General features: G+C 44.1%; 1 protein-coding gene across 2 annotated transcripts; it reads left to right on the top strand.

Annotated features, from left to right (window-relative positions):
- Positions 1-806: 806 nt before the first annotated feature.
- On the top strand, positions 807-12,808 carry LOC139312778 (myosin light polypeptide 6). Of its 2 annotated transcripts, none has more exons than XM_070937856.1 (6): positions 807-906; positions 1,259-1,286; positions 5,609-5,752; positions 6,458-6,631; positions 6,842-6,919; positions 7,876-7,916. In XM_070937856.1, the coding sequence occupies exons 1-6, from the start codon at positions 904-906 to the stop codon at positions 7,902-7,904; spliced, it is 456 nt and encodes a 151-aa protein (XP_070793957.1). In that variant the 5' UTR covers positions 807-903; the 3' UTR covers positions 7,905-7,916. The 2 variants fall into 2 exon arrangements, with proteins under 2 accessions (XP_070793957.1, XP_070793956.1); XM_070937855.1 differs by lacking the exon at positions 7,876-7,916 and adding an exon at positions 12,502-12,808 and having other exon boundaries at positions 808-906.
- Positions 12,809-13,515: the final 707 nt, after the last annotated feature.

Raw genomic sequence — 13,515 nt, 5'->3', positions numbered from 1 at the left:
TCATTTTCCATCAACTTCTACGGCCTATCACAGCTACTATAGTGTGTAGTATACTATACTCTTAGACCTTTCTGATAGTGTCAGTCCAGTGGTGAAATCCAATTTTTTTTTACTACCAGTTCTGTGGGCGTGGCTTGGTGGGCCTGGCAGGGGAAGGATACTGCAAAATCTCCATTCCCACCCCACTCTGTGGACAGCCAGAGGTGGTATTTGCCGGTTCTCGGAAGTGCTCAAACTTTCCACTACCGGTTCTCCAGAACCTGTCAGAACCTGCTGGATTTCACCCCTGGTACAACGCCGGAAAATGGGCTTGATTGACTAAATCACGGTTCTTCACCAGCTCCTGCAAAAACAGCTGATGGTTTAATTTGAGTTAACTCAGCAATATGAGCCCCTCCCTCTCGGCTTGTTTTAAAGCAGGGATGGGGAACTACAGCCCTTTTACGACCTGCGGACTTCAACTCCCAGAATTCTGGGAGTTGAAGTCCACAAGTCACAAAGGGTCCATAGTTCTCTCCCCCCATTTCTGTTTTAAGGGGGGGAAAAAACTACAATCCCCAACGTGCAATGCAACAATCTCGTTCAGCGGCCTCTACGACGACACGCGAGATTCTAACTCCTCCGTGGGCCCAAGTCGCCCCTACCGTATTTCTCTTTCTCCTTTACGTCAGAAAGAAGGGTGGGAAAGCCTCGCCTCCCCATTTCGGCTACGTACGAGACGCAACATTTTAAGCATAACGTTTGGAACCGCCTCCTCCTCTCCCCCCCTCCATTTTTTGGCATCAGCCAATCGGAGGCGAAGACCCGCGCGGTGACTTGAAGAGCCACTCCCGGGCCGAGCTCGCACACATTCCGGGCGGAAGGAGGGAACGGTCGGGGCGACGCTCAGCTCTGCTTGCAACAATGGTGAGTGCTTTGCAAAACGGGCGAAGTTTTGAGGCCGGTCAAGATTGTAGGACGGTTTCTTAATTGCGGCCGTTCGAAGAGCGGTTGCCGAGTATTGTAGGACAGTCTCTTAATTGTCTCTTACTTGAGCGGGAGGAGGAGGGGAGGGGGTTGGACTAGAAGACCTCTGAGGTCCCTTCCAGCTTCTATTCTGATTGAGTCGGCTGGACTTGAAGAATAAAAGTCGGCTGCAGGGCGGGAAATGCATTGGAAAGGGGAAAGTTTTTGGGCGAAGAAATCGGCTGGCTTCTTTTCCTCTTTACCCCTCCCCAAGTAACACACCTTTTATTCTCTCCTCGGATTTGATTTGCAGTGTGACTTCTCGGAAGATCAGACCGCCGGTAAGTGCTTTTTTAATTATTTTTTTGTCTTTCCCCCGCATTGGGCTATTCATTGGAAGGTAGAATATTATTGGGGATAAAGGGAGAAGGGGGGGAAACACGCAACCCCCCCCCCCCCCATTTCTCTTTCCCTTCAACGCCCCCCGATAGTCTTAAGGGTGAAAAGGTTTTTTTGGGGGTGGGAGGGCAATTTGCGCTTACAATTCTTTTTTCTCCTTCCTTCCTTTGATTCTTCTAGCCTTTTTCCTTTCTCCCCCTCCCCACTCCCTTGATCATTGCTTCTCAATGGTGAGTTTTAAGGAAAAAGAGCAACTCCCCACCAGCACCCTCTCCGCGTTCCTTAACGCCGTTTCCTGCTCGTTTGCTAACGCGCCCGGGCTTTTCATCATATCAATGCGGTCCTGCGTGTGTGTGTATGTGTGTAACTTGTGCATTGTAGGCCGGGTTTCTTTCTCAGCCCTTTTTTTTTGGGGGGGGGGGAAACCGGCGATTTTGCCCTCCCCGACTTCTCATTCCCTTGACTTCAAGATTCACACCCGGCTCGGCTCTGCCTTTCTACCTGAATTGCGTTTTTTTTTTTAAATAAAAAAAAAAAATCACCTCCCTGCATGGCTCATCATGCATGATGTATTTCCTGGTTAAGGCTGCTTGAAAGGACGCGCCCAGCGGCCTCCATTTTCTGTTTCTTTAGCCAAATGATAACGTTAGGATTTTGTGCATGGAAAAGGTGAGCTGGGAGAACTTAGAGTGTGGAAGCTAGCTTGTCGGAAGCGTTCCTTATTAACCCGGGAGGGTCGATCCTGGTTTAATCCTCGGCTATGCAGATGGAGAAGGCGGATGCAGACAACTCTTTGCCTCCCTTCCCCTCTTCCTCTTTCGGCCGGCCACAGAAGCTGCTGACTTTTTTTTTTTTTTTGCAAGGCGGGTTTGGCTACTGCCAGGGAAAGGTCCCTAACCCTAACCGTGCAGTTTTGGAAGAGCTAGTTTTCTCCCTTTGGAGGAGAAGGTGCTTTCAAAGAAGAGGGAAGATGGGCGCCGGGATAGCCGGCTCTGTTGGTTTCCTTATATGGGCAAGAAACTCATTTTGGAGCAGGAAGGGTTGGCAGCTGTCGCATTAATACATTCCGATCTGGAAGCGGATTCCTTTGCAAGGCTGGCTGAAACTCTAAGGTCTTAAGGGCAGCAGCCACAGCTGACCAGCAGTTGGAGATCCAGGTTCCCATTGAAATAAATCTGATTCTCTTAGTAGGAATAGCTGCTCAGTCCCCGTCCCCCACCCCAGTTGGAGAGAGGTCTTGCCAGGCCAGCCCCAGCAAAGTCTGATCCCCTCTGAAGTTTTTGTTGGATGCCGGCATGCTTTATGCATCAGCCCTGTTGAGAGCACAGCTGTCAAATGGAGCAAAGGTTTCTTGAGCTTGGATTAAATTTGATTTCATCTAAATATGGGAGATGTTTTTTTTTTATTTTTTTTCATGTGCTTAATTTATTGTTGCCTAACCAAGATCAGTCAACACAAAAAAACAAAATATTTGGGAGGGGGGACTAGTTGCTTTTCTTAAAAGTAATCTCACCATTTAATTAAAAAGCACCACTTAAGGAATGGTAATTTTTCAAAGTAATATATTGATTGGGCTCTTGATCCAGCCAAATTAGCTTCACATGGAAGATCCAGCTTTAAAAAAAATGTATTAGCAAGCTCACTTCAGTTGTTCACTGTAGAACTTGACCTTAAACACTTATTCCTTCCAGACTAGCCTTCCTATTAACTAGAGGCATCCTTAGGGTGTGGGGGCAGATGACAAAAGGTTTTTTGTACATGCACTGTTTTGATGAAGGCATCAGATCCTTCAGAGTCCTTTGGTATTAATTATGGCAGCAAAAAAGCTAAGTGTTAAATTTTACAAAAAGAGATGGCTAATGCATTTTACTTGCAATTTAAGAGCCATTTTGACAATTTCACCATTGGATCACTCGATTAATTGCCTTAAAGTTTTAAAAGTATAAAAGTTTTGTAGGGAAAGAATACAGCTTAGTGAGACATGTCTGCAACTGGCATCTTTGATTAATGAGTCAAGATCTGTGTCTCTCAACCGTGGCAACTTTAAGTGGTACGGTCTTCAACTTCCTGAATTCCCCAGCCAGCAGTAGTAGTTGGGGAATTCTGGAGGTTGAAGTTGTCTAGAAAAATCTTATCTAGAAAATATCCTCTGCCTGATTCCTGGAAATAAGATAGGATATCTGATGCATTAATAGCCTCTAGCATTGCCACACAGGTGAAGAGGGCTGCTTTAGGTTGTATGACCAACAATTGTGAGGCTGAATCCATGACCTAGGTAGAAAGTTTTTTGGCTACAACTCATTCCCCCCCCTCACTACACCTCCCCCCCAATAACCTCTAGTTGCAGGAAAAGTGTTTAATTTGAATTTCCCCACCTCCATTGCTACATTTTCTTGAGTGAAAATAATTAAGAGATGGGGAAGTAGTCTGTTGTGTGTTACCTTGCATGGGAAGGAAACTTGGATTTTATTACATGGCCTTGCGTTGTGTCATGCTTGTTTTGATGTGCCTCAGCTACTACTCTGCTTTTTATGGATTCTTGACTCCTAACAAATGGCAGTATAGCAGAGTGGTTAGAATAGTGGACTGGACCTAAGGAGGAGCAGTGAAGGATACCACTTCTGTGAAGGATACCTGAGAAGGGATACCCTTAGGGAAGAGTTATATATGCTAAACAGAATTCTTTCAGTAAATAGCATTTAAAAAAACAGCACAGTTGTATAACTCATTTGTCCACATTTTAAATTGGAGAGCAAGACTTTTCTGTGTACTAAAAATCAACCCCTTGACAATACAGGTGGTCCTTGATTTACGACCACAATTGAGCCCAAAAATTCTGTTCTTAAGTGAGACATTTGTTAAGTGAGTTTTGATCCATTTTATGACCTTTCTTGCTGTAGTTGTTAAGTGAACCACTGCAGTTGTTAAATTAGTACCCTGGTTGTTAGGTGAATCTGGCTTCCCCATTGACTTTGCTTGTCAGAAGGTCGCAAAAGGTCATCACAAGATCCTTATTTGTACAATTGTCCATATACTAGTCTGTCTAGGTGCCTTAGGTCAGGATGAAAAACGAAGAGAGAGATCAACTGATTTACATGGCGTGTAAATCATGCCACTTGCTTTGCATGGTTCTAAAATCATGTGCTGGGAGAGACTTAAAAAAAGCTTTCTCCAATTTGGATCAGTCCAGATGTTTTGGAGTATAATCAAACCTTTATTACAGTCAAAGTTCATCATTTTAGACTACAGTGCCCTTCAGGCCCAATCAGCGTAACCAATGGACTAGTAATAATAATGTGGCCAAAATCTCAAGTACATTGCTGACAAGTTACTGCTGAGTTATAGAAAACAAACAGAACTGGGGCTCCCCGTGTTCAGATCTGGTGCTTTGATCAAACTTATGAACTGCCCCTCATTTGACCATTTGCTATGGGAATGCCCATCCACAAATTCTCTGTCCTTTACCTTCACACAGATAAACGTGTACATTCCAGATTTACTGTGGCCAGCACATGATTTTAGAACCATGCAACACAAGCGGCATAAAATGCCATGTAAACCAGTTGATTGATCTCTCCGTTTTTCATCATGATCCTAGAACAGAAATGGCTAGACAATTTTCCTTTGGACACCATGTGATTCTTGCACAGGATGCTGGATTAGGTAGAAGTGGATCTAATTTAGCGAAGCGTTTGTATTCTTCAGGGAGTGCCCACTGCAGTTAGCAGAGAGCACGTAGGCGTTGACCATCTGCTCCATTTTTATCCTGGTCTTGCTCCAAGAAATAAACTATGGGATATAGAGCTCTACCATCCTCCACCTCCTTAAAATAATTTTGTATGGGAAGTGAAGCAGAGAATGAGCAGCTCAGAGATTTAAGAGTGAGTTTCATGTTTAAAGGGAATTGGGCAATCTCCAATCTTGGTTTAACATTCTATCCACTAAACAAGTAGATTTTCAAGCTCTAGCGTAGTGTATATTTGGAGCATAAGCCAGGGTGTGTTGATTTGAAGCCGAGACTCATTGAGTCTTAGCAGTGAGGCTCACTGCAAAAGAAGGCCTACAGTTTTAAAGATGTTATGTCAAGTTCTAAGTAAGTTTGTGGGGGGGGGGGGGGGAGGATAAAAATGATGAAAAATATCATTCCTGACGTTCTGCTTTCTGTGGATGGAAAGGGATAGCTGAGGCGCTGCTTTCTTTCCCTTCCCTTTGCTTAGAATGATGTTCGTTTTGCCTAAGCTTTTTTCCTTGTGACCTTCTGCAGAGTTCAAGGAAGCTTTCCAGCTCTTTGACCGAACTGGTGATGGCAAAATCCTGTATAGCCAGTGTGGAGATGTGATGAGGGCCCTGGGCCAGAACCCCACCAATGCTGAAGTCATGAAAGTTCTGGGAAACCCCAAGAGCGATGGTGAGCGCATGTTGTACTGTATCAGTTGGGGGTGAGCTATGGACTTCAATTCCCAGAGTTCCTCAGCCAACAAAGCTTGGGATTGGCTGCAGATATCATGGCATTATTTTCTGCTGTTCTTCACTGGTGCTCCAGTGTGCTCTCTACTGCCCTAGCCCTACCTTGACCATCTTCCAAAGCTGGTCATCAGAGAGCTTCCAAATGTAGCCACAGACAGCCAACATTGTTATCTTTAAGAACCACCTGTGAGGAACAAGAAGCTTTCTTGGAATCAGACTGATTGCAATGCAGCCTAAGATTATCCTGCGTTTGATTTCAGGAGTAGAAATGCCATGGTGAACAATTTTTGATGCAAGGAAGATAAATTCTTGAACTAATTCAATTTCTTCCTTGCTGATTTTAAACTGCTGTTATAACTACTTTTGTTTTCTTGATGTTAAGACTCAATTCTACTTTTTTTAGAAGAGGGCATTATTAACTCAGTCTTGTTTTTTGGGTCCATTACTATAGCAATATGAGCAAAATCTCCAACCTCTAGTTTAAACTATTTTTTTAATGTGGAATTTAAATTATATTGAGGAAGGAAGAAATCCAGATCCTAATTCAAAAGGATGTAATTTTGAGATTTGAGGATATAATTTGGGGTCCATCATGTGGAGAGATACATCTTATTCATGTCCCCTCATTTCTCTCCCCTGCCTTCAGAAATGAATATGAAAACACTGAGTTTTGAACAGTTCTTGCCCATGATGCAAACCATCGCCAAGAATAAGGATCAGGGCTGCTTTGAGGATTACGTGGAAGGATTGAGGGTTTTCGACAAGGAGGGAAACGGCACAGTTATGGGAGCAGAGATCCGCCATGTTCTTGTCACCCTAGGTAAGATTCCATTTAGCTGTTCTTGCTGGGAATTCTGAGAGAAGTCAGTTCAACACACATCTTGAGGCGATCGACAAAAGGAACTTGAAGATGTTGAGGGCGTTGGTTGTTCTTCACTGAGTTTAAAACTACTGCTTCTACTGTGTCATTTTTGCTAAATGACTCGATCTATATCAAATAATTTCTAAACCCATCTGTCTTTCCCTGCAGGTGAGAAAATGACCGAAGAGGAGGTAGAGATGCTTGTGGCCGGCCATGAAGACAGTAATGGCTGCATCAACTATGAAGGTGAAGCCCAGGGACCTGAACATGCTTTTGGCCTTGAAGTTGCCTTTCATGATTCAAAGGGCCTGATATCTCTTTACTCTGGGGAGTTGGATGGAAAACTCTGGGATTGGGAATGCTTTGCAAGGTTTTCAGTAGTGTGTGTATTTTCTCACATAGTATAAATACACCTTTTCTTTCCTATTGACGTAGAAGGAAGTTCAGGTAAAGTCTAGGGAGAAGGTGGGAAACCTGGAGCGCTTAAGTATTTTTGAATACCTCTCCCCCATTTCTTGCTTTTTGGTTGGAGCTGGTGGGAATCGGTCCAAAAGATGTAGAGGGCCGCTGGTTGTCTATTCCTTCCATGGTAAATGACTATATTTAACAATATGGAGAAGTTGGTGGTTTTTGGTCACCAAGTGAAGGAGCTGCCAATCATGCCGGTGGCTGCTAATTGTCTCCTTGTTTTTTAAAAAAAAAAAACAAACCGCCTGTCTAGAAGTGTTTCTCAACATTTAAGATGTGTGGATTTCAACACCCACTCTGGTTTAGGAATTCTGGGAGATGAAGTCCACACGTCTTAAAAGAGGCCAAGGTTTAGAAGCACTGGCCTCGAGCAATATATTTGCGAATCCTATTAAGCAAGGGGCCAGTGTTATGGCAGCTTTCCATTGCTTTGTGTTGTGGGAGTTTACATATCCTATGAGGAATCTAAGTGATTTGGGACTGTTGGCTTGTTAAGAAGGGGCGACTTGGGGGGAGAAGTTGATGTGCGAGTCAAGCTAGTTTGTCTATGTACAAATAACTCCCTTGCCTCAAAAGCTCCCTGTAACCTTGTGCTGTGTCTGCTGCATTTGACTGTGAACATAAGTACAGCAGAGACTGCAGTGGTCCCTCGTGATGTGTAGTGTGTGTTGTGTTCCATGTGTCTGTTTTTATTTAATTTGCTTGATCAATTTTGATGTTTTTCCTTTCTACAGCATTTGTGAGACACATCTTATCAGGGTGAATTCAAATGGGGTACGCCTCCTCCAAACCTATTCTTTTTTTTTTTTTAACAGCCTCCCTTTTTTTTTGCTGCCCGAAAAAAAAAAAAGGAAGATGTTTGCGCTCTACTTTTTTCCCCCTCCTTCCCAATTTCTCTTATTCGGCATCTTCCTCCATTTCTCCCCAACTTCTAGCATGTCTCTGCATGTAGCTGACTATGTGTATTCTAAGCAAAGGCGGCTAGGAAAATGAGGCAGCTCTGACTAGGCTTAAAGCAAGACTGTGCCTGTGGAACCTCAGACTGTCAGTGGCAGTATACGGGGAAATGTTTAATCTTTAGAAGGGTAAAAGGGCTCAAGGCCTGGATCTGGGGGTAATCAATATGCCTTGAGCTGCCATTGTATATGATAAAGGGTCCTGTACCATCCTCTTCCTCTTCTAATACATATGAGCTGGGTTCCCTCTGTGTGATGGCTCCCAGGATAGCCTCAGCCGAGAGCTGCCTGAAGAAATGGGTTGCTCACCAGCAAATGGCTAATTGGTGACTACGTTAGAAAATCCTTAGTATCCTTGAAGTGCCTTTTAAAAATCAGGAGAGGGTGGGAATAGCTTAATGGTTTCAATTCATTAGAGTTCTCAGGGTGGTTCAGAGGAAATTAAAGGTGTGATCCTTAGAAATAATTTAGTCCAACCGTCTCTATTGATCTATAGGAAACCTATAGTATCCAGTTCATGCCTGCAGCCTCCTGAAGGTTTCAGCATAAGCCCCAGAGCTCGCCCAAACATTGCTGTTGGATTAGAACTTTTAAAATCAATAAAACTGAATTACAGGTTTAGTGAAGAAATATCACCATCAGAGGATTTTCCTCACCATGGTCTGGAAATAGCTTGCCATTTCTTTCTTTTGGAGTGCCTGTTTGAATCCCTAGTCTAGCCCAGGGGGTCTCCAACCTCGGCAACTTTAAGCCTGGAGGACTTCAATCCCAGAATTCCCCAGCCAGCAAAGCACAAAGCTGGCTGGAGAATTCTGGGAGTTGAAGTCCTCCAGGCTTAAAGTTGCCAAGGTTGGAGACCCCCTGGGCTAACCTGTAGCCTTGGACCTCTTATGGGGTGTCCAATACAGATAGTCCTCTACTTAATAAGCATACGTTTAGTGATCATTTGAAGTTACAACAGCACCGAAAAAAGGACTTGCAACTGTTTTTCACGCTTTTGACTGTTGCAGCATTCCCACGATCACATCAAAATTTGGACGCTCAGCAACTGGTTCATATTTATGCAGTGACCTAGGCTCATGTGAACACCTTTTGCGAGCTTCGGACAAGCAAAGTCAATGGGGAAGCCAGATTCACTTAACAACCAAGTTACTCAATTAGCAACTGCAGCCATTTCATTTCATTTATTGGATTTACTTTCTTGCACAATTGTGGCAAGAAAGGTCATACAATGGGGTAAAACTCACTTAACAATTACCTTGCTTAGCAATGGAAATTTTGGCCTCAAGTGTGGTCATTAAGTCGAGGACTACCTGTAGCTAGGTTTCCAGTTAGCCAAGGTTGCCTTGACTCCTGGGGAATTATTGCACAAACGGCATTTCATTGTAATTGTAAAGTTACATCAAATAGAGGTTGGGAGAAAGGCCGGCTGTTTGTGTGGGCTGCGTGCCTATGTTGTGGAGTGTGCCCCTCCATCATGCCTCTCAAAGGCCAAATGATACCTGGAAAAATGGCATGCCTCTTCCCTATGTACTTGATGCCGCTGTTGATTTAGCATGCTGTTAAAAAGGTTCTTCTCGTGTTCTGTTGAATTTGACCCTCCTATAAATTTAAGCTCAGGAGATTCGGTCTTGTCCTCTGAGTCAGCAGTGTAAGACTTTGTTCTCCTATGCAGTGGCGTTACACGAATCTGAAAAAAAAACAGTGTCTTGTTTCTCCTTCCTTCCCTTTGCATCACCACTTCCTTCTGGTTTTCTCCAGACTAACTATAATCATGGCTTTAAACCAGCCTGCTACAATCTGGTACCTCCCAGGTATGTTGGCGCTGAACTCTCAACATTTCTCAGTGTTGGCTGAAAAATTTTGGACCATGAAAAACAACACATTTAAAGGGCCCCAAATTGGGGAAGCCTCCTTCAATTTTTCCTTTCTTCTCCATCTCACCCAAAGAGTAAATTTAGCAAACAAGACTTGGCTTTTCTGTAATTTTGCTTGGTGCTTATGAAAGTAAGTGTGTGTGTGTGTGTGTGTGTGTGTGTGTGTGTGTGTGTGTGCACGCACACATGCCACACAACTAAGTCCCAGAGCTGCTGTTAAGGGAATCTTTGCTGGGTTAGGATCTCACTAGTATTTCAGTCTGTTTCTGATTTCAAATCAGGCGTATGGAGCAGGTACTACCGAGTTTTCCCCACATATACAAATCCATGCCAGTTTTTCTTAACCAGCATCAGAAACTCCAAAATGCTAACCTTCATAGCTTTATTTTATTTTTTTATTTATTTTTTCCTGACAGTCAAACTATATCTCTCCCAAATCTTACTCTCTCCTTGAATAACTTTCACTCTGGCCTAATTGTAATGTAGAACTATGAAGACAAAACATGGATGTATGAAAGCACCCAAAGTTAAGCGGAATGCATTGTGAACCAGGGCGGCCATGCTGACAGAGCGCCCTGCACCCTCATTGGCGTGAGAGCCAGACTATATCCACCATGCCTCTAAGTCAGTGCCTCCCCTCACCTTTCCAGTTTTGTGGGAGGGGGGAGTATCTATGCAAGCGGCAGGTGAACACTCGTGCGCAAGTAGAGCTGTGCATGCGCTCACCCGCCACTTCGGTGGCCCGGTTCCAAATAAGCTGAGGCCCAGGGATTGGGGACCCCTGCTCTTAAGTGAAGGGTCTATATAAACAGGAGTGCATTGGAGGTGGGGGGGGGAGAGATGAGTTCTTTATTTGGGAATTCACTATACAACTCGTGAAACATTCAGATTTATCTGATAATGTAAATATTTCTCCTGGTGAGAGTATTTTTGGCAGATGAAGCTGGATGTTTCATGAGGCTGTAAACGGGGGTAGGAGTGAAGATTGGGTTTGGGTACAAGAGTATTTATAAATGAGCAGTAGGAAGGGACTGTGTATCTTTCTTACTAGAAAACAAAGCATATATTCAAGATACCTGTATGTGTGTACATGCAGACATGCTCGTGCTGATTTTAAATTTGCCCTGAATTTGGATTTGGCTGTGAGAATCAAAATAGCTCTCTATAACCTTTCCTTCCGTTATTCAGAAGCAGGGAGAAATGTAGGAACCAGTCCATGATTGGCAGCGTGGTTACAGTATATAGTAAAACTGGATTGGCAGCCCTCCAGCTCTTTTCAGCCTTCATCCGCCACCTCAGCTGAAGGTCAAGTGGACAGTCTTTCTTTATAGCACTGCGCTGTAGCTGCCGCCTGCCTGCCTTTATTTATTTTTTTTTCCTCCCTCGCCCGCTTTCTTCCTAGGTAGGCTCAGCCAGAAAGCTGAGTCCTCCTCTGCTGTAGCTGAGTGCCTCTCCAACTACTCTTCCTCTCTGCCAGAAGCAGATTACCTTCCTAGGATGAGCTCCAGAATTCTAATGCCTGGCATATTATAGCGATAGAAGCAGCTGTAATCTCATCTCTTTTCTCTGCCCGTGTTGCCTTCTTACTTTGTTGCTTTAGTTTCAGATTTGGGGAGATTGGTGGTGTTGGTGGCGGTAGTTCTGTAGTTGAATGGATGGGGGGTGGGGTGGGGTGGGGGGAAGAACCTGCATAGGTTGTAGGCAGAGCCCTAGTACAGGTAGTCCTTGACTTAACCATAGTTCGTTCAGTGACTGTTTGAAGTTACAACAGAACTGGGGGGGGAAAGTAACTTATGACCAGTGCAGCATTCCCATGGTTACATGATTTACATTCGGATGCTTGATAGCTGGTTCATACTGTATTTTGGATGGTTGCAGCATCCCGCCAGGGCCGTGCGATCACCTTTCGGCAACCTTCTGAACAAGCAAAGTCAGTGGGGGAGCCGGATTTACTTTATAATCGTGTTAGTCATTTAAAAGCTTCAGTGACTCGCTTAACCAACTTCTCATTTAACAATGTAAATTTGGGGCTCCGGTTGTGGCCGTTGAGGACTACCTGTATCTCAGTGCAGGGAAGGGGATACATTGGCCTCCTAATCTGGGTTACTGGCAGGATACAGATTTCAAACTGGACTTCTGGGGAGAAAAAAAATAATGTCTTTTTGTCTGTCAGTCTTTTTTTGGTGGGGGGGAGGAACCAAAAGGCGATATCTTTTCGAAGAAGCTTAACATCATTAGAATATTGTCACCTCTCCTACAAGCCCAGCCTGCAAGAGGGAGCTTTGGATGTTCTGTTTCTCAGGAATACCTCTCTACAAAAACGGTTCTTCCACAGGGAGGTTGGCTTTGGGCAGTAACAGAAGCAATAATCTGATTTTTTTAAAAAACATAACGCTGCAGTCTCTGGCCAGTTCTAAATCCCATGTTCTGGCAGGTCCCATTTTTCCCTCCCCTGGTAGGATTAATCTGGCCCCGTGTTGACTAGCCGGTGGAGTCTCACACCGTGTTTTTTTTTTTCTCTCTCCAGAGTTGGTGCGGATGGTCCTCAGCGGCTGAAGATGACCTCCAGCTTCTTCTCTGAAACCTTCCTCCAGTTTATCCATCACATGATTGTGCCTTTTTACCTATGTATAAAACTGCTTTTGGTTCCCTCCTCTCCAGCCTCTCGGTTTAGTTCTTGGACAGTTACGGGAGAAAAGAGTGACCCATAAGAAGGGCGCTCCAGAGTAACAGCAAACCCCAGGCTGCCTGGCTTGTATTGCATCACTTGAGTACTTGAGAAGTGTGTGGCTGATTCTCCCTCCCAGTTGCTTTAATAAACTGTTCTGGAACTATCTTGTGTCACTTTTGTGCTTTTGGCTGATTGGATAAGCATCAAACATACCTGGGGTCTATTTGGTTGGAAAGAGAAGTACAGATAAGCCCTCAACTTTTAACAGTTCATTTGGTGACCATTCAAAGTTATAATAGCAATGGCACTTATATACTGCTTCACTGTGCTTTACAGCCTCTCTAAGCAGTTTACAGAGTCTGCATATCCCCCCCCCCGCCCCCAACAATCTGGGTCATTATACCCACCTCAGAAGAATGGAAGGCTGAGTCAACCTTGAGCCTGGTGAGATTTGAACTGCCGAACTCTTGGCAATCAGCAGTCAGCAAAAGTAGCCTGCAATACTGCATTCTAACCACTGCGCCACCATGGCTGAATGCTGCTGAAAAAAAGTAACTTATGACCATTTTTCATACTTATTGTAGCATCCTCACGGTCATGCGATTTAAAATTCAGATGCCTGGCAACTAACTCATGACGAGTGTAGTCATGTGATCCCCTTTTGCGACTTGACAAGCAAAGTTATTGGGGAAGCCAGATTCACTTAACTGTTAATAACTCAACAACTGCAGTGATTCACTTAACAACTATAGCAAGAAAGGTCACAAAATGGGGCAAAACTCACTTAATGAATGTCTCACTTACCAACAAATGTTGGGCTGAATTGTGATCATAAGTTAAGGACTACCTGTATTCTTGCATCCGCAGTGA

The sequence above is a fragment of the Pituophis catenifer genome, unplaced genomic scaffold (assembly GCF_029215685.1).
Source record: "Pituophis catenifer annectens isolate HBS135680 unplaced genomic scaffold, rPitCat1.0.hap2 SCAF_2, whole genome shotgun sequence".
NCBI lineage: Eukaryota > Metazoa > Chordata > Lepidosauria > Squamata > Colubridae > Pituophis > Pituophis catenifer.
Note: the sequence above shows the minus strand (reverse complement) of the source record. Positions and strands in the feature narration are given on the sequence as shown.

Bases quoted from the DNA above. Each gene is read 5' to 3' on its own strand.
- LOC139312778 (XM_070937855.1), top strand. The intron at 5,753-6,457 runs GTGAGCGCATGT...CCCTGCCTTCAG, and splicing joins GGGAAACCCCAAGAGCGATG to AAATGAATATGAAAACACTG. The intron at 6,632-6,841 runs GTAAGATTCCAT...CTTTCCCTGCAG, and splicing joins CCATGTTCTTGTCACCCTAG to GTGAGAAAATGACCGAAGAG.